The following is a 19,379-nucleotide window of genomic DNA, read 5'->3' on the forward strand; positions in this document are numbered from 1 at the left end:
TGAAGATACTCTGGGCGTCACACAGATTAAGGATCATTACAACTGGATTAAAGATGGCCCACAGCAGCGCAGGGCGCGCTGCGCTCCGAGTGGCCATCGACAGGCTGAAACGACCAGATCATTTCCAAAGTGAAAGCTGTGTTGATCCGGGACGTCGTCTGACTACCAGAGAAATTGTGGAATCAAATCAAATCAATTTTATTTATATAGCGCCAAATCACAACAAACAGTTGCCCAAAGGCGCTTTATATTGTAAGGCAAAGCCATACAATAATTACGGAAAAACCCCAACGGTCAAAACGACCCCCTGAGAGCAAGCACTTGGCGACAGTGGGAAGGAAAAACTCCCTTTTAACAGGAAGAAACCTCCAGCAGAACCAGGCTCAGGGAGGGGCAGTCTTCTGCTGGGACTGGTTGGGGCTGAGGGAGAGAACCAGGAAAAAGACATGCTGTGGAGGGGAGCAGAGATCAATCACTAATGATTAAATGCAGAGTGGTGCATACAGAGCAAAAAGAGAAAGAAACACTCAGTGCATCATGGGAACCACCCAGCAGTCTAAGTCTATAGCAGCATAACTAAGGGATGGCTCAGGGTCACCTGATCCAGCCCTAACTATAAGCTTTAGCAAAAAGGAAAGTTTTAAGCCTAATCTTAAAAGTAGAGAGGGTGTCTGTCTCCCTGATCCAAATTGGGAGCTGGTTCCAGAGGAGAGGAGGTGGAAAGCTGAAGGCTCTGCCTCCCATTCTACTCTTACAAACCCTAGGAACTACAAGTAAGCCTGCAGTCTGAGAGCGAAGCGCTCTATTGGGGTGATATGGTACTATGAGGTCCCTAAGATAAGATGGGACCTGATTATTCAAAACCTTATAAGTAAGAAAAAGAATTTTAAATTCTATTCTAGAATTCACAGGAAGCCAATGAAGAGAGGCCAATATGGGTGAGATATGCTCTCTCCTTCTAGTCCCTGTCAGTACTCTAGCTGCAGCATTTTGAATTAACTGAAGGCTTTTCAGGGAACTTTTAGGACAACCTGATAATAATGAATTACAATAGTCCAGCCTAGAGGAAATAAATGCATGAATTACTTTTTAAGCATCACTCTGAGACAAGACCTTTCTAATTTTAGAGATATTGCGCAAATGCAAAAAAGCAGTCCTACATATTTGTTTAATATGCGCATTGAATGACATATCCTGATCAAAAATGACTACAAGATTTCTCACAGTATTACTAGAGGTCAGGGTAATGCCATCCAGAGTAAGGATCTGGTTAGACACCATGTTTCTAAGATTTGTGGGGCCAAGTACAATAACTTCAGTTTTATCTGAGTTTAAAAGCAGGAAATTAGAGGTCATCCATGTCTTTATGTCTGTAAGACAATCCTGCAGTTTAGCTAATTGGTGTGTGTCCTCTGGCTTCATGGACAGATAAAGCTGGGTATCATCTGCGTAACAATGAAAATTTAAGCAATGCTGTCTAATAATACTGCCTAAGGGAAGCATGTATAAAGTGAATAAAACTGGTCCTAGCACAGAACCTTGTGCAACTCCATAATTAACCTTAGTCTGTGAAGAAGATTCCCCATTTACATGAACAAATTGTAATCTATTAGATAAATATGATTCAAACCACTGCAGCACAGTGCCTTTAATACCTATGGCATGCTCTAATCTCTGTAAGAAAATTTTATGGTCAACAGTATCAAAAGCAGCACTGAGGTCTAACAGAACAAGCACAGAGATGAGTCCACTGTCTGAGGCCATAAGAAGATCATTTGTAACCTTCACTAATGCTGTTTCTGTACTATGATGAATTCTAAACCCTGACTGAAACTCTTCAAATAGACCATTCCTCTGCAGATGATCAGTTAGCTGTTTTACAACTACCCTTTCAAGAATTTTTGAGAGAAAAGGAAGGTTGGAGATTGGCCTATAATTAGCTAAGGTAGCTGGGTCAAGTGATGGCTTTTTAAGTAATGGTTTAATTACTGCCACCTTAAAAGCCTGTGGTACATAGCCAACCAATAAAGATAGACTGATCATATTTACGATCAAAGCATTAATTAACGGTAGGGCTTCCTTGAGCAGCCTGGTAGGAATGGGGTCTAAGAGACATGTTGATGGTTTGGAGGAAGTAACTAATGAAAATAACTCAGACAGAACAATTGGAGAGAAAGAGTCTAACCAACTACCGGCATCACTGAAAGCAGCCAAAGAGAACGATATGTCTTTGGGATGGTTATGAGTAATTTGTTCTCTAATAGTTAAAATTTTATTAGCAAAGAAAGTCATGAAGTCATTACTAGTTAAAGTTAAAGGAATACTGGGCTCAATAGAGCTCTGACTCTTTGTCAGCCTGGCTACAGTGCTGAAAAGAAACCTGGGGTTGTTCTTATTTTCTTCAATTAGTGATGAGTAGTAAGATGTCCTAGCTTTAAGGAGGGCTTTTTTATAGAGCAACAGACTCTTTTTCCAGGCTAAGTGAAGATCTTCTAAATTAGTGAGATGCCATTTCCTCTCCAACTTACGGGTTATCTGCTTTAAGCTGCGAGTTTGTGAGTTATACCACGGAGTCAGGCACTTCTGATTTAAGGCTCTCTTTTTCAGAGGAGCTACAGCATCCAAAGTTGTCCTCAATGAGGATATAAAACTACTGACGAGATAATCTATCTCACTCACAGAGTTTAGGTAGCTACTCTGCCCTGTGTTGGTATATGGCATTGGAGAACATAAAGAAGGAATCATATCCTTAAACCTAGTTACAGCGCTTTCTGAAAGACTTCTACTGTAATGAAACTTATTCCCCACTGCTGGGTAGTCCATCAGAGTAAATGTTATTAAGAAATGATAAGACAGAAGGGGGTTTTCAGGGAATACTGTTAAGTCTTCAATTTCCATACCATAAGTCAGAACAAGATCTAAGGTATGATTAAAGTGGTGGGTGGACTCATTTACATTTTGAGCAAAGCCAATCGAGTCTAACAATAGATTAAATGCAGTGTTGAGGCTGTCATTCTCAGCATCTGTGTGGATGTTAAAATTGCCCATTATAATTATCTTATAGTTGCGGCACATTCCACTGTTCCAGGAGATTTTGTAATGAAAGACGTGCGGAGGAATTCGCGCGTCGGGACGGAGCCGCTCATAGCACACAACAAAAAGCACGTCCGTGTTGGAAGATCCAGGCAGCTTTCGGTGGCTTTTCAGTCGAGTGAGTATCCGAGAAATTGTGTAACAGCTGGGCATGTCACAACCTGTCCTCTGAGACTTCCAACACGCCCAGAGTATCTTCACCGAAAGCCATCTGAATCTTCTGAATGGTTTCCACCTGGCTGTCTCTCAGTTTCTAAAAATTTGATTCAGCGCTGCTCCAATCGCTCAGCCATTTTCCTGACAATGAAAATCCGATGAGGGGGGTGGACCAGTGCTCACTCAAAGCCTGCCCACAGGCGAATGACGCAACTGACAGGCGTGAAACAACTCACACATGCGCACGAAGGTTCAAGCTTGGCTGATGCAAGCGCACGATTCAAATCCATATAGTTTTTACTCCCACTGTTGCCAAGTGCTTGCTCACAGGGGGTCGTTTTGACCGTTGGGGTTTTTCCGTAATCATTGTATGGTCTTGCCTTACAATATAAGGCGCCTTGGGGCAACTGTTTGTTGTGATTTGGTGCTATATAAATAAAATTGATTTGATTTAAAAAAATAAAAAGGTTGGATAGTTTTCTAACAGACCTCGTATGTGTAGACACTAGTCCCTAGAGGCAACTATTTTTGGCTTTCAAATCTGGGCAAATGCAGTCCCAGAAAATTCTGAATGTGACAAACAAGAAACAGGTCAATGCTGCTAAAAATATAAACTTGCAGAAACAAAGATACTATTCTGATATGGTTTTGCACAGAAGACTGACATGGTTTGCACATAAGACTGGCATAGCATGTTTCAAGTACACACATATATGTCAGAAGGTGGGGGGGCATACCATATTCTGCCCCCCCAGTTGAAAAGGTGGGGGGGACATGTCCCCCCCATCCCCCACCAAATTGCACCCATGAATGGGTGGGAGAAAAACCACTAAAGATGCAGAAAACTCAAGAAAACAGTGTTTTGGGAGCGAAAGCTAATATTTCTGAGCTGGGTCAAGCAGCGTGAGGAGCCCATCCGAACCCGGAAAAATAATTAAAGGAGATAAAAACGGGCCTCAAAAGGGACAATGAAAGCCTAAGACAAGAAATTAACAGTAAACTGAACAACATGACAGCAGAAATGCAAAGCCTGTCAGAGTGAGTTAGTGAAGCGGAGACCGTGTGGAACTGGTGGAGCAATGGGCAGCAGAAGCAACCGAGGCTCTCTGCACCTGTTTGGAGCAGCAGCCCCTGCACTCAAACATAACCGACTCAGAGGAATGGTCAAGGAGAAACAACACTCGCATTTTCGGAGGTGCAGAAGGAGACTCTGTACAAAAGTTTATTGATATACTCCTGCGAAGGGAACTGCAACTTCCACAGGACTACGACTTGAAATACAGCAGGCTCATTGGTCACTGACGTGGAGACCTGGCCCTGAAGCCCCCCGAGAGCCATTATTATTAATTTTCAGGAGTTCAGAACTAAAGCCCCTTTCACACCGGGCCTGCACAGAGTTGCATTGTGCTGCGTATCTACTATGCAGGAATGGCTGTGTATGTTGCATACAGCTTAGCCCACCTTCCAACTACTTACGCATGTCACTGTACATAAGCTTGATGAATTCATTCATTCAATTTCTATATCTACTTAATCCAATCAAGGGTCACGGGTGGATTGGAGTCTATCCCAGTGGACATTGGCCAAGAGGTGGGGACACCAGTTAATCGCAGGGTCCCATATAGACAGATAAAGTCACTCACCCCTACAGTCAATTTAGCATTACCAATTCACCTAACCTGCATGTCTTTGGAAGTGGGAGGAAGCCAGAGCTCCTGTGTAGCACCCACCAGAAAGAACACACGGAGAACACGCAAACTCCACACAAAAAGAGCCAGGTGGGAAGGACCTTCTTGCTGTGAGGCAACAGTGTTAACCACTAAGCCACTGTGCCGCCCCACCTAGGGTATTTTAGTGCAAAAATAAGCATATCATTAGCAAAGCAACAGATATTTATAAAAAATTAAAAGATTAATTTGTCAAAGCCATAAATCAAACTCAAGTGCAGTTTTCTTTAAAGTTCAAGAAACGTCACCCAGTGAAAGACACTCTGCATTCTGTTAAACCACATGCACAATACTGAGCAGTGTTTGTCCCAGGTACAAACTACAGGTCAGGCCTCAAGGAACATTTCATAAATATTAACAGTAATAATAAAGTTGGTACAGTAAAAGAAATGGATTAAAGTTAAGCTTGATTAAGCAAGCATGTGAGGAAATTACCACTTTGACCAATAGCATAAAACTGACAAGCCTTATGTAAAAACCTGATTATAAAACTGGTGGAATTTCAATAAAAAAAAAACTGAGTGGAAGCAAAATAAAAGTCAAGCACACACATATGAAAATGAATGGTGCAAGCAAACATACAAAAAGAAGAAAATCATCCAGTACCCGTATGACCAGTTGCAAGTGTTTCACAACAGGGCAGCCACAAAGCTAACCATAAACCTCAAATATTACAGAACATCAAAGGAATTTCAAAGTAAAAATATGTTGGCCAACATTTGTCTTGCAACTGTGTTTTTGCAGGTTGTCTGCTGTGAAAGGCGTTTAAAACAGGCACAGAAAAAGAACAACCACTTCAGAACTGCTTCTAATTTCATGTGTGCCAATCACAACTTCCAAGACGAAATTAAAAGACTTTATACTCTCTTTAAATATTCTTTGTATAACCAGCTGACAGTACAACGCAAACACAAAAAAACAGGATCAGGAGGGACGCTGTTTCCACAAGACATTCTCTTAAAAAAGAGCCTATTACAAACAAGAGTCAAATTATGTTTGTATTTGTAAAATGCAAAAGAACTCTAGAATGCCCGTGGTTAATGCACACCAAGGTTACCTGAATTGAATAATATTATACAAATAATGAATGTTTATGAGTTCAATGGTATGAATATTTCGTGAGGTGAAAGCTGGAACATACCATTCAACAAGGGGAATGGTATGTTCCAGCTTTCACCGAATTAAATATTCGCTCCATTGAAAGAATGTAAAAACATTCATTATTTGCTTTATATAACGGCTAAAATAGATCATTGTCATTTGATATTATATTAATTTATAAACAACAGAAAAGGAAGTTAGATTTTGGTGCATCACTGCTGCTTTTACATCAACAATCCAACACGAACTTTAAACAGGAGTCCAAAAATAATTCTGACGATGTAGTTCGCAATGCCTGGCACCAACTTTGTATACTTCCAAAAAAAAAAAAAAAAAAAAAAAAAAAGGCTGTGTACTTCAGGAGTGCAGAGGAAAAAAAAAAAAAAAAAAAATCACGTCGGAAATTTGCCCAGCTTTTCATTCTAACTTCCTCCTAACAGCTCTTCATGCCTCCAGACAGCTTACAGCATAGTGGATTTGTTTTGTGTGTGTGTGTGTGTGTGTGTGTGTGTGTGTGTGTGTGTGTGTGTGTGTGTGTGTGTGTGTGTGTGTGTGTGTGTGTGTGTCTGTATTTGTGTCTTAGAAGAATTACCACTGTCAAGTAGTTCCTTCAAATCATCATCCGTCAGCAAAACAAACTGCATTTTTAGCTAAATGCTCCCGCACTAGTGGGTGGGGTTCGCAGCTTGCAATGGTACAAAACGTACGGAACCAAATTTGCATGGTAAATGGAACCAAATTGTATGCTAAATGCAGCGCAACACAAATGGGATGAATAATCCATGTCACGTGCCACACAAAGCACCAATCAAATGACAAGGATCCACTCAGTCGTTATACAACAAGTCATATCAAGTCTGGCAGCATGCACTGGTACTACATCCACCACACCATGGAACCCACTAACATTTTGGAGATTATGATTAGCATATCTATGAGTAAACTATATAGAACTGTGTAAACTTTGAGGCACAATAGCCTTCTGAACTCCAAGCGGTTTCCAAGTGTTTTTTGCTCATGTTATGTTTTTATTTCTTGTGAGCTTGTTTTATCACTGCACCTACAGATCCTACACATATATGAAATGGTACAAAGATGTAAACTACGGTATATAGGTGCTGGTCATATAATTAGAATATCATGAAAAAGTTTATTTATTTCAGTAATTCCATTAAAAAAGTGAAACCTGTATATTATATTCATTCATTACACACAGACTGATATATTTCAAATGTTTATTTGTTTTAATTTTGATGATTATAACTGACAACTAACGAAAATCCCAAAGTCAGTATCTCGGAAAATTAGAATATTACTTAAGGCCAATACAAAAAAAAAAGGATTTTTATAAATCTTGGCCAACTGAAAAGTATGAACATGAAAAATATGAGCACGTACAGCACTCAATACGTAGTTGGGGCTCCTTTTGCCTGAATTACTGTAGCAATGCGCTATGGCATGGAATCGATCAGTCTGTGGCACTGCTCAGGTGGTATGAGAGCCCAGGTTGCTCTGATATTGGCCTTCAGCTCTTCTGCATTGTTGGGTCTGGCGTGTCGCATCTTCCCTTCACAATACCCCATAGATATTCTATGGGGTTAAGGTCAGGCGAGTTTGCTGGCCAATTAAGAACAGGGATACCATGGTCCTTAAACCAGGTAGTGGTAGCTTTGGCACTGTGTGCAGGTGCCAAGTCCTGTTGGAAAATTAAATCTGTATCTCCATAAAGTTGGTCAGCAGCAGGAAGCATGAAGTGCTGTACAACTTCCTGGTAGATGGCTGTGTTGACCTTGGACCTCGGAAAACACAGTGGACCAACACCAGCAGATGACATGGCCCCAAACCATCACTGACTGTGGAAACTTTACACTGGACCTTAAGCAACATGGATTCTGTGCCTCTCCTCTCTTCCTCCAGACTCTGGGACCTTGATTTCCACAGGAAATGCAAAATTTACTTTCATCAGAGAACATAACTTTGGACCACTCAGCAGCAGTCCTTTTTGTCTTTAGCCCAGGCAAGATGTCAAGTCAGCAGTCTTCCCCATGATTGTGTAGCCTACAGAACTAGACTGAGAGACCAGTTAAAGGCCTTTGCAGGTGTTTTGAATTAGCTGATTAGAGTGTGACACCAGGTGTCTTCAATATTGAACCTTTTCACAATAATTTTCTGAGATAATGAATTTAGGGTTTTCATTAGTTGTCAGTTCTAATCATCAAAATTAAAAGAAATAAACACTTGAAATATGTCAGTCTGTGTGTAATGAATGACTATAATATACAAGTTTCACTTTTTGAATGGAATCACTGAAATAAATCAACTTTAATAAATCAATAATCACCGGCCTTGAATTATGCCCTACCTCATTTCAGTGCTGGGTCTGAGCAGTGTTTAAAAAAGTAAATGGCTGGTCTTTTAATCACGGAAATACGGTACTCACTTTCCTTGAATCTGCAAGTGTCAGTCCTGAATTTCATTTCATACTTGTTACTGTGCACGTCCAGACTGCTCTGTAGGTTACATTCAAAGGGTTTTTAATGAAAATGCATTGTGATCAGACAGGACGTTTTGTTCGATGCGAGCGAAAATCTGTTATACCAAATATGTTATGTAGGACGTTTATTACATGGAAAAACATACAAAAGCACTGGGACCTTTGCTTTTGTCCAGTGAGTGTGAATATGTGTTTATACAATGATGGTTTAGGTGAGTTTGACTGTACATACAATATTTTTACAAGTGCCCACATGTGTTACCAATATTGGCTGAAAAGGTGGGCTATGCATTGCTATACATATACTTGACAATATCATTTTCCTTAGACATATGTGAAAAAATATGGGGGGGGGGGGGGGGTTATATAACCAGGGACTGGATTTTCAAACATCTGTAACAATAGGTGGGCACCAAACACCCATTAAACGTGTATGACTCTTTCAACAACAGGCCAACATCATGGTCTTTGCTATAATGCACACTTATGGAGCATTTGTCTGCATTTTAAGACCACAATTATTCACCTACACAACCGACAGATCAACAGAAGGACCAGTATGTCACATTTACAAATAATGCATTAAATCGCATTATTTACAGTTCTTCCAGACATCCTTGTTGTTATCCCATCAGAGTTACTTCTGTTTCTCAACAATGTGCTGGTTACTTTTATTTTGATGTGTGCACAAAAAATCTACTGTGGTCCGCCACAATATTATTTCAACAATTGTCATGTATGGTCAAACCATAGCATACATGTGACAACCTAACAATTGCTATGTTGTCGCTAGAAGTGCTACAGAACACTGGGCATGGTGTTGGAGAGGGGAACCCATTAGAATGCACACTATTTCATTATTACTCACTACAAGATACAACTATAATGCAACAATTAATAACCAGAGATTGACATGAGCTAATCAAACTGCTGTGGCCTGCCAGTTTCATAGTGAGCTAAAAATACTTGCTTCTGGAGTGTCTCTGTCAGCAATGGAACCATGGGGCTGCATTTAAAACACCATTAGAAGCAACTACAAACATTACAGGGTGGCCATCAGGCATCATAAAATTAATACTCATGCACCCTACAGACTACAAGAACCCAAAAACCTACAAAAAGGCCAAATAATACAAAACTGGAGCACCGTGCCTGTAGAGCGCAAACCTCAACCAACTCTAGTTTCCAATTCTACAAAATTTTACCTTGGAAAAAAAAAAGTGGCTTTCAAAAGCTAAATTAGATGTGATCAAATGTCAGGAGTATTTATTTAGCTCACGCACTTGAATCTAAGTTTTATTTGTGATGATGTCAGGCTTTCTGTTTTCCCCAACTTTTTCAGTTTCTGAATTCTTATTCAGATAATTTTCACAGAACATTGGTTATCTTTGCTATGCACAATTTGTCATTGCTTTTTGGGACTTGGCTTCCAACTGATAACTGGAATTAAATTCAAATGTCCACAAAATCCAAAATCCAAATCAGATACGGATCAAACTTTGTCAGGCGATAGAGAATGCCAGTCTGCACCTCACTTTCAATATGAGTGTGATTGGGGCATGATGATAAGGATATAATTTAAAATATACATTAAATGGGGTTTTCAATGTTAAATTTAAATGGCCACAAAATCTGTAATTTTGATCAGATCCAGATCAAACTTTGTCAGTCGATAAAGGACACCATCCTACATAACACTTACAAATATGAAAGAAATTTTATCTTTTTGACAGTTATAATTTTTTGAAAATTTATACAGTGTTAAAGATAGTGATTTTTCCAATTTTCCAAGATTTTTCCTAACTTTGATCTTTGACCTTTTTTGTTAAAATTGAATCACTTCTCGCCTATCAGGCTATAAATCTTCAGTAAAAATTTCATAATGATATATGACAAACTGTGGGCTCCAGCCTGTTCACAAACAGACAAACAAACAAACAGAGGCGAAAACATAACCTCCTCCAACTTCGTTGGCAGAAGCAAAAATTAAACACACTGCGATATACCGTGAAACCATCAGAATCTTTAATATATATAGTGATACAAATTTTTGATCATACAAACCAGCAGATCTCTCCCCTTGCTTCCCCACCCCACCAGTTTGCCCAATTGGGAACAAATAATTCATATTCTTCCTCAATGTTCAGCAACATTTTTGTTGTTTCTCACGACTTTAACATGATTGCAGGCACACATACATTTATTTCATCAGCATATGTGTAGGCAGAACATCTATCAGATCAGCGCAGCACAAGAAGTCAGATCAATGGGAACAAAACAATTTACACAAATACTTTTGTCAGTTAACCTTGTATGTTTTCTCTATGAAATAGCACATCCGACAGAGCATCACAGTGTTCAATTTAATGCCATCCCTCCATACAAAAAAAACACCAATAAAACTTTACATTGCCATAGCATCCTGGGGACGCAGAATCTCTCCGGGCATATGCATTTCAATCCACACCTCACACAAATAACAACTGCAATGTAAAGCTTGATCGCCAAAGAAAAGGACAATCAAGGTTGACATCCTATGACATTCACATTGCAGTTGTGAATCTCGCCCCGTCTCGCGGTCCGTGACTCACGCGAGAGGTCGGTTTCAGCAGAGTTCGATTTCAGGGCACAATGTAAACAAACCTCGTGAAGCATGGACAATAAGACAACATTGGGGCATGGCAGAAGTCCGTGACAGGTGCTACACTTCCTCTGGATAACCCTCTCAACTTGGTGCTTAGTTACCATGTTACCCTGTAACATGGTATCTAAGCACCAATGACAGTGCAAAGGATTCCTTTTTAAACCCCTATTAGCTCAACCAATAATTTACATCACTTTTTTTTTTAAACCAAAATGGGAGAAAATTTAATCTTTGATACCTGTACAAAGTGAAATTGACCACAATGTTTGCTGTTTTTACACCATGATCAGACATTTAAATTTTGACCTCTGTGTAATTGGGCATTTCTTATGTAGGCTATGGTATACTAAGGCTGGATTAGAAGTGTTGCTTAGTCCCCGTAAGAGGTACCAAAATCCTGCTTAGACCATAGACTAATTATGGTGCTGTAGAAAGGCAGAAATGCAAAAACAGTCACTAACCAACAATTTATGGAGCTGACTGTACATGGGAGGCCGTTCACTAAGGCTTGGTGAGGTTCAGTGGCCCAAAAAGGCAGTTGAGAAACAAGAAGGTAAATGATGGGCGTGTTGAAGCTTCAGGACACGGCCATTTAAATAACTGCTATGACTTCACGACTTTACATTTCATACAAAAGGCAACTTAACATCAAGTGGAGCTAACGTGAAAATACAGTGAAGTCAGTCACATGGTTAAAATATGCCGCCTTACCTTTTTAACAGACAACGAGATGTTCTCCAGAATTCGGTCCTTGACTTTGAGTTGATCCATCACTCGTCGGTCAGCTGACTCCGAGCGGCGCCCCTGGCTTGCTAATAGCTGAAGCTAACGCCGCCGTAGCTACTTCGTATTATCTTCAGAATTACACACTCAGTACCACAACTGCCAGCTGTAATTTACTGTGACGACACCGCTGAATAAGACAGTTTATGTGCCGTGAGCAGTGTGATTACAAAAAAGGATGCGGTTGGCGTTTCTTCACCTAGCCTTAACGCTGCTAGCCACCACTCCTCTTGATTGCTGAAATGACAAGTTTGGGGTCCCAAACAGCGATTTTTAACAACGTTTTTGTTTATCAAATTTTGCGTGTCATCACTACAGGAACTGTTTTTTTTTTCCCCTTCCCAGCTTTAAGTTACCTTACAGTATCTTTGTTTATGTGTTAGTTACGTGACATCAGCGCCAGGATGCTAAATTCCGGCACACTTCTTCGTGTATTGTCGCTGTGCCAAAGAACTTTTAAGTGCTTTAGCGCCACCGCTTGGATAGGAGTGAGAGCCAGACAAGCTTCATATTGCACCAAATTTTACACAGACAATGTTTGATATACAACCCCTGGCAATAATTATGGAATCACCGGCCTCGGAGGATGTTCATTCAGTTGTTTCATTTTGTAGAAAAAAAGAAGATCACAGACATGACACAAAACTAAAGTCATTTCAAATGGCAACTTTCTGGCTTTAAGAAACACTATAGAAATCAGGAAAAAAAAATAGTGGCAGTCAGTAACGGTTACTTTTTTAGACCAAGCAGAGGGAAAAAAATATGGACTCACTCAATTCTGAGGAATAAATTATGGATTCACCCTGTAAATTTCCATCCCCAAAACTAACACCTGCATCAAATCAGATCTGCTCATTAGTTTGCATCTAAAAAGGAGTGAACACACCTTGGAGAGCTGTTGCACCAAGTGGACTGACATGAATCATGGCTCCAACACGAGAGATGTCAATTGAAACAAAGGAGAGGATTATCAAACTCTTAAAAGGGGGTAAATCATCACGCAATGTTGCAAAAGATGTTGGTTGTTCACAGTCAGCTGTGTCTAAACTCTGGACCAAATACAAATAACATGGGAAGGTTGTTAAAGGCAAACATACTGGTAGGCCAAGGAAGACATCAAAGCGTCAAGACAGAAAACCTAAAGCAATATGTCTCAAAAATCAAAAATGCACAACAAAACAAATGAGGAACGAATGGGAGGAAACTGGAGTCAACGTCTGTGACTGAACTGTAAGAAACTGCCTAAAAAACCCTAACCCTAACCTCCAGAAGGATCTCTACGGGCTTGGTGAACTATTCGCCCCCTCCCCCTCTTATCTTTCTGCCCTCCCCTACAGATGTTGTGAAGGCAACTCCAGACATTATGTGCACATGGAGAGAAACTGATATCAACTCATCTGCACACTCACGCATGCCTCCCCTACCAACATTTCTACCACCCTCCACCCCGCCCCTTGTGTCTCTGACCCCCCCAGCACTCCGCTCTGCCACTCCTTTCCCCCCACTGGGAGGCAGTATGGCTCAGCTGCTGCAGCTTTCCATTCTTCCCCAAGCTCGTGCTGCACGGGAGGCTGCTGCGGCCCCCCCAACACTCATACTGCCTCAATTCGGATGATGGACTGTCTTAAAGTTTAGTGTACATAATCAAATGTATATGTGCGGTATTTTAATTCTGATGTGTACTGTTGGGGAAAGTGTAGTGACACGGACCCATAACAGGGGGCGCAAATGAACGGACAATGAAAGAGTCAAATATGAACACTTTACTGTTGTGAATGAGCACAACACAGAGGAATGTGAAATTTAACAGACAGTCAATCACAAGGGTGACGTGTGGGCAGGCTCGAGGATAGAAGACGTCTGTCCTGAGATGAACCGGAATCAGACGATTTCCTCCGCCACCGAACCCAGAGAATACTGGAGCCGCCAAGTCCCGAGTCCCCAGGTGGCCACCGTCTTCGAAGGTCAGATCTACTGCTGGCAGGGAGCAGAGACAATAAGATATGGGTGTGTGCACACCCAGTAGCAACAACGGTGGGAATGCCACCTCCACCTCTAACACACACTCGTGCAGCTCCTGTCTACCCACTTATCTGGTAGAGGTGTGCAGCAGAGCCGTTGCTGGACACACCGAACGCTGGTCTCACAGACACGGAACACCACAGGAAAACGGCTGCAAAAAAGAGTTCAGACTGATACACAGTTCACTTTCAAAGCTGAGAATACTACCTGAACGGTTTGACGATATCTCGGCGATGAGGTGGAGATGGCATCCGGGTTTTATGGAGTGAGATGATGAAGCATGAATGAGTGACAGCTGTCAGGAGATGAGTGACAGCTGTCACCCCCGGCTGTGTCCATGGCAGCAGCGCCCTCTCGTGCCTGAAGCCCGCACTTCAGGCAGGGCGCCCTCTGGTGGTGGGCCAGCAGTACCTCCTCTTCTGGCGGCCCACACAACAGTGTGCCATTCTTACGATCAACTCGTAATAATTGTGGATTAATTGCTGTATTTTGTGTCTGAGGTAACTGGGTGTGATATGAATTGCCCTTTTAAGGATCAATAAAGTTGTTTGAATCTTGAATCAGAGGATCAGTGTTTGTGTATTTTATGTAATTTAGGAAATGTGGAGGATGAGTTGCACTTTGTTTTTCATTGTCCATTGTATACTACAACCCCTGGCAAAGCGTCAAGACAGAAAACTTAAAGCAATATGTCTCATAAATCGAAAATGCACAACAAAACAAATGAGGAATGAATGGGAGGAAACTGGAGTCAACGTCTGTGACCGAACTGTAAGAAACAGCCTAAAGGAAATGGGATTTACATACAGAAAAGCTAAACGAAAGCCATCATTAACACCTAAACAGAAAAAAAACAAGGTTACAATGGGCTAAGGAAAAGCAATTGTGGACTGTGGATGACTGGATGAAAGTCATATTCAGTGATGAATCTCGAATCTGCATTGGGCAAGGTGATGATGCTGGAACTTTTGTTTGGTGTTGTTCCAATGAGATTTATAAAGATGACTGCCTGAAGAGAACATGTAAATTTCCACAGTCATTGATGATATGGGGCTGCATGTCAGGTAAAGGCACTGGGGAGATGGCTGTCATTACATTATCAATAAATGCACAAGTTTATGTTGATATTTTGGACACTTTTCTTATCCCATCAATTGAAAGGATGTTTGGGGATGATGAAATCATTTTTCAAGATGATAATGCATCTTGCCATAGAGCAAAAACTGTGAAAACATTCCTTGCAAAAAGACACATAGGGTCAATGTCATGGCCTGCAAATAGTCCGGATCTTAATCCAATTGAAAATCTTTGGTGGAAGTTGGTCCATGACAAGGCTCCAACCTGCAAAGCTGATCTGGCAACAGCAATCAGAGAAAGTTGGAGCCAGATTGATGAAGAGTACTGTTTGTCACTCATTAAGTCCATGCCTCAGAGACTGCAAGCTGTTATAAAAGCCAGAGGTGGTGCAACAAAATACTAGTGATGTGTTGGAGCGTTCTTTTGTTTTTCATGATTCCATAATTTTTTCCTCAGAATTGAGTGATTCCATATTTTTTTCCCTCTGCTTGGTCTAAAAAAGTAACCGTTACTGACTGCCACAATTTTTTTTCCTGATTTCTTATAGTGTTTTTTAAAGCCAGAAAGTTGCCATTTGAAATGACTTTAGTTTTGTGTCATGTCTGTGATCTGCTTTTTTTCTACAAAATTAAACAACTGAATGAACATCCTCCGAAGCCGGTGATTCCATAATTTTTGCCAGGGGTTGTACACATATTGAAAGGCATCAGAGGGCTGATACATACACTGCACACTCTACACACCACAGTATAAATAAATGTACACACACACACAAAAAATGGTGTTTTTCAATACGTGAATTCATTTTGAAGTCATTCACAGCAGTCAGTTAGGGAACAGCCCTGTTGGGTCTGATAATTTGCGGACATTCATGCTGGATTTGATAGTTGCAAACTGAGTTTTAGCAGCGATGCGTTAGCAGAGCCAGTAAAATTTGCGACCATAATCCAGCATGAACGTCCGCAAATCATCAGACACAACAGGGCTATTCCCATTCTAATCCAATCCACCCTTTTTAGGTTTCAAATCCCGCAAAACCTCCAAGAGGTCGCGGCGCTGCGAGATCTCAGTAACATTGAGAACAGCATTGAGATGCACTTTAACTGCTGCACACGGACAACACCATTAACATCGCAAGATAAAGCTATTTTCATATTGTGCCTAAAACTCTCATGAATATATTCTCTGGGTTTATAGACGTTGTTATTGCATTTGTTTTATGTAAACATGCAAGAATCACAGGCTGTCTCTCCGTTATTTTCAATGGGAGCTGCTGTGAGCTCCGCTCGCTTCCTGATCATGTCGGAAAGTGAAGTTTGCTCTTTAACGTCTTGATTATTGTTCTTTACAACACTGTTTGTCCTCTTTGTTCCAGACTAATATATATGTCTGAAATTCGGTTTGCGTTTATTAAATTCCACGCAGATTAAATGTAGCAGACACGGATTATTCGTTATAATTTTTTTTAGCAAGTTTTCAAGGTATCATGCATGCAGTCTCTTATTAACGTGATGAAAAGCATAAAAAATACATTTTTGCAGTATAATATTCATTTACAACTGTCATCATATGGATTCTCTATGTTGTTTTGACTGCAGCGACTCCCTGGCGCGCAAGGGATTATGGGATACATAAAAACCCTGGATTCCATCGTTTGCACATTTAATTTTTCTGTAAGTAATTCGGTTGGCGAATCGTTGTGAAAGGGTGTGGTCGGCTTGTCAAAGCTTACCATAGCAACAGTGGGTTCATACCAAACTGGAAACTCTGTGAGCAGACCCAAAGATTTCTCGATCTCGTCAGCTGTATTGAGTTAAATCCACAGTAAATCCAATCAATCAATCCAGTTAAATCCATGCATCTCCGCATCGTCATCGCTGCACTAGTTTTGGTTGCTCTCAGCTGATGGGGCCATTACTGACACCTGCGCAGCAACGCGGTCAGGGAGCGGAGTTATACATCAAATGTGAAATGGTCGAACAATTTGCCACTGTCAAGGCAATATTTTATGGTCTGAAATCTCACACAATTAAACAATCACATTCGCTGAACAAATGTAATTGGATTAGGATCACAAATATGCTCTCTGGGATATTATCTATGGGACCAATCAAGTGCAGTAGTACCATGGTCAGCTAAACAGTAACTGCTGCTCCACCAGGGGCCCAATTCCATTTGACTAGTCATGTTGGGTGTTGCACTTTTTGTCCGCTGTACAGAGTGAGTGCGACCTAAAGGTGCAGAACAGAGACTGCCCAATCTAATATGGCTATTGTCTCTGGTTCAGGAGGACACTCTGAATGCAACACTTGTAGTCTATTTCCTGGACAAAGCTCACCCAAGTTCTAGAATCTGTTTTACTTCACAATCTTCTCAAGCCTGCAGTCATCCCTGTAATTGGATTAGGATCACAAATATGCTCTCTGGGATATTATCTATGGGACCAATCAAGTGCAGTAGTACCATGGTCAGCTAAACAGTAACTGCTGCTCCACCAGGGGCCCAATTCCATTTGACTAGTCATGTTAGGTGTTGCACTTTTTGTCCGCTGTACAGAGTGAGTGCGGCCTAAAGGTGCAGAACAGAGACTGCCCAATCTAATATGGCTATTGTCTCTGGTTCAGGAGGACACTCTGAATGCAACACTTGTAGTCTATTTCCTGGACAAAGCTCACCCAAGTTCTAGAATCTGTTCTACTTCACAATCTTCTCAAGCCTGCAGTCATCCCTGTTGCTTGTGCATCTTTTCCTACCACACCACACCCAATGACAGCTCTGAAATAATTATAGGCTTCTGCAGATGTGAATGCATAAACTGGGAATGGTGCAAACTTTTCCCATTGCATCTCCATTTACAGCTTCTTGTTTATGATTTCAATGTGTCTTCTGGTAAATTACATCTGAAATTTCAGTTTTTAAGAAAATCCTCTGTATGCCTTTGTCATCAAGCTGTATAACTGGAGATACAACAGACAAAATTGTTCTCTGCAGTTTCTCAATACAGAACCACTGAAACCTACAACTCCAGAGCTTTCAGGGTGTCTTGGTGGGTTCCCTCACTTGTGTCCATCCAACATGGTCATGCAATATCAGAGAAGTGCTTGATACAGATTTACCATACAGTTTGTATTTCTTAGTGACTGATGTAAATGAAGTCCAGGACATATTCAGTGATTTGGAAATGTTCATGGCTACATCCTCTGACTTGTAAGAACACTAGTTGTAAAAGTGAATATTTAATAATTATATTTTTAAACAAATTGACCCTGTTCCACCTTTTTTTTTTGGAATGTGTTGCAGGCCTGAAATGCAGGAATGGATGTATATTAAGTAATTAAATGAAACTGACCACACAAAACATGAAATATCTTAGATTCATGCAGTGTAATGTGTCCAAAAATACACAACAGATTAGAACTATAGCTCATAAAATCACCCCACATTTAATTCAATGTCATCAAAAATTAAATTTTCTAAAACCAAAAAGATGACTCAATTAAGACATTTGTGACACTGTGTGTGTGTGTGTGTGTGTATATATATATATATATATATATATATACATATACACACACACACAACCTGCATGGCCTAAATCAGGGGTATTCAACTTGTTCCAAAAAGGGCCGAGAGGGTGCAGGTGTTCTTTGCAATCACTCACTCCACCAGGTGATTCCACCGATTAACATCACTTTGAGCAGATGGAATCAGTTTATCTGTGAAATCACCTGGTGGAGTGAGTGATTGCAATTAACACCTGCACCCTCTCAGCCCTTTCTGGAATGAGTTGAATACCCCTGGCCTAAATGATTAAAAAAAAAAAAAAAAAAAAAAAAAATTGTGTATTACTGTCACGGATTTTGTGGCGACTGTATCATGAGCAGTACGGTGTGAGGCTGCAAACCTATGCTATTGTGTGGAATATCATGCATGTAATCCAGTGGTCATCAGCTAACTCCCAGTGTATTTGTAAAGGTATGTGAAGTTCATTTACTTTCCTTCGTTATACATTATACTACATGATCAAAAATCCAGGTGAATAGGGCACCATATACACTTGTATCATTACTTGCACATTGTAATTGTGTGTGTTTATGTGCAGTGTTTTTGCATCCAGGAAGTGTGCTTTAGTTTTTTTTCAGGTGTCTGGGGAGCCAACTTATTATTACTAATCAACTATTGAGTAAAACACTGAGGCCCAGGACATGGCGGGGAAGAGAAACAAGGTGGGAAAGTCAGAATAAAAATGCCACTTTTAACAGACATCACATGATGTTAAACG

At 40.7% G+C, this 19,379-nt stretch overlaps 1 protein-coding gene across 2 annotated transcripts in view; it reads right to left on the reverse strand.

Moving 5' to 3' along the window:
- plekhm2 (pleckstrin homology domain containing, family M (with RUN domain) member 2) overlaps positions 1–12,425 on the reverse strand; it is a 95,447-nt gene extending 83,022 nt beyond the window's left edge. For both annotated transcript variants that reach the window (XM_034171946.1, XM_034171945.1), the window contains exon 1: positions 11,927–12,425. In XM_034171946.1, the coding sequence (XP_034027837.1) occupies positions 11,927–11,986 (60 nt within the window). In that variant the 5' untranslated portion in view covers positions 11,987–12,425. The remainder of the gene's footprint in view (positions 1–11,926) is intronic.
- Positions 12,426–19,379: the final 6,954 nt, after the last annotated feature.

The sequence above is a fragment of the Thalassophryne amazonica genome, chromosome 6 (assembly GCF_902500255.1).
Source record: "Thalassophryne amazonica chromosome 6, fThaAma1.1, whole genome shotgun sequence".
In the NCBI taxonomy this organism is placed as follows: Eukaryota; Metazoa; Chordata; class Actinopteri; order Batrachoidiformes; family Batrachoididae; genus Thalassophryne; species Thalassophryne amazonica.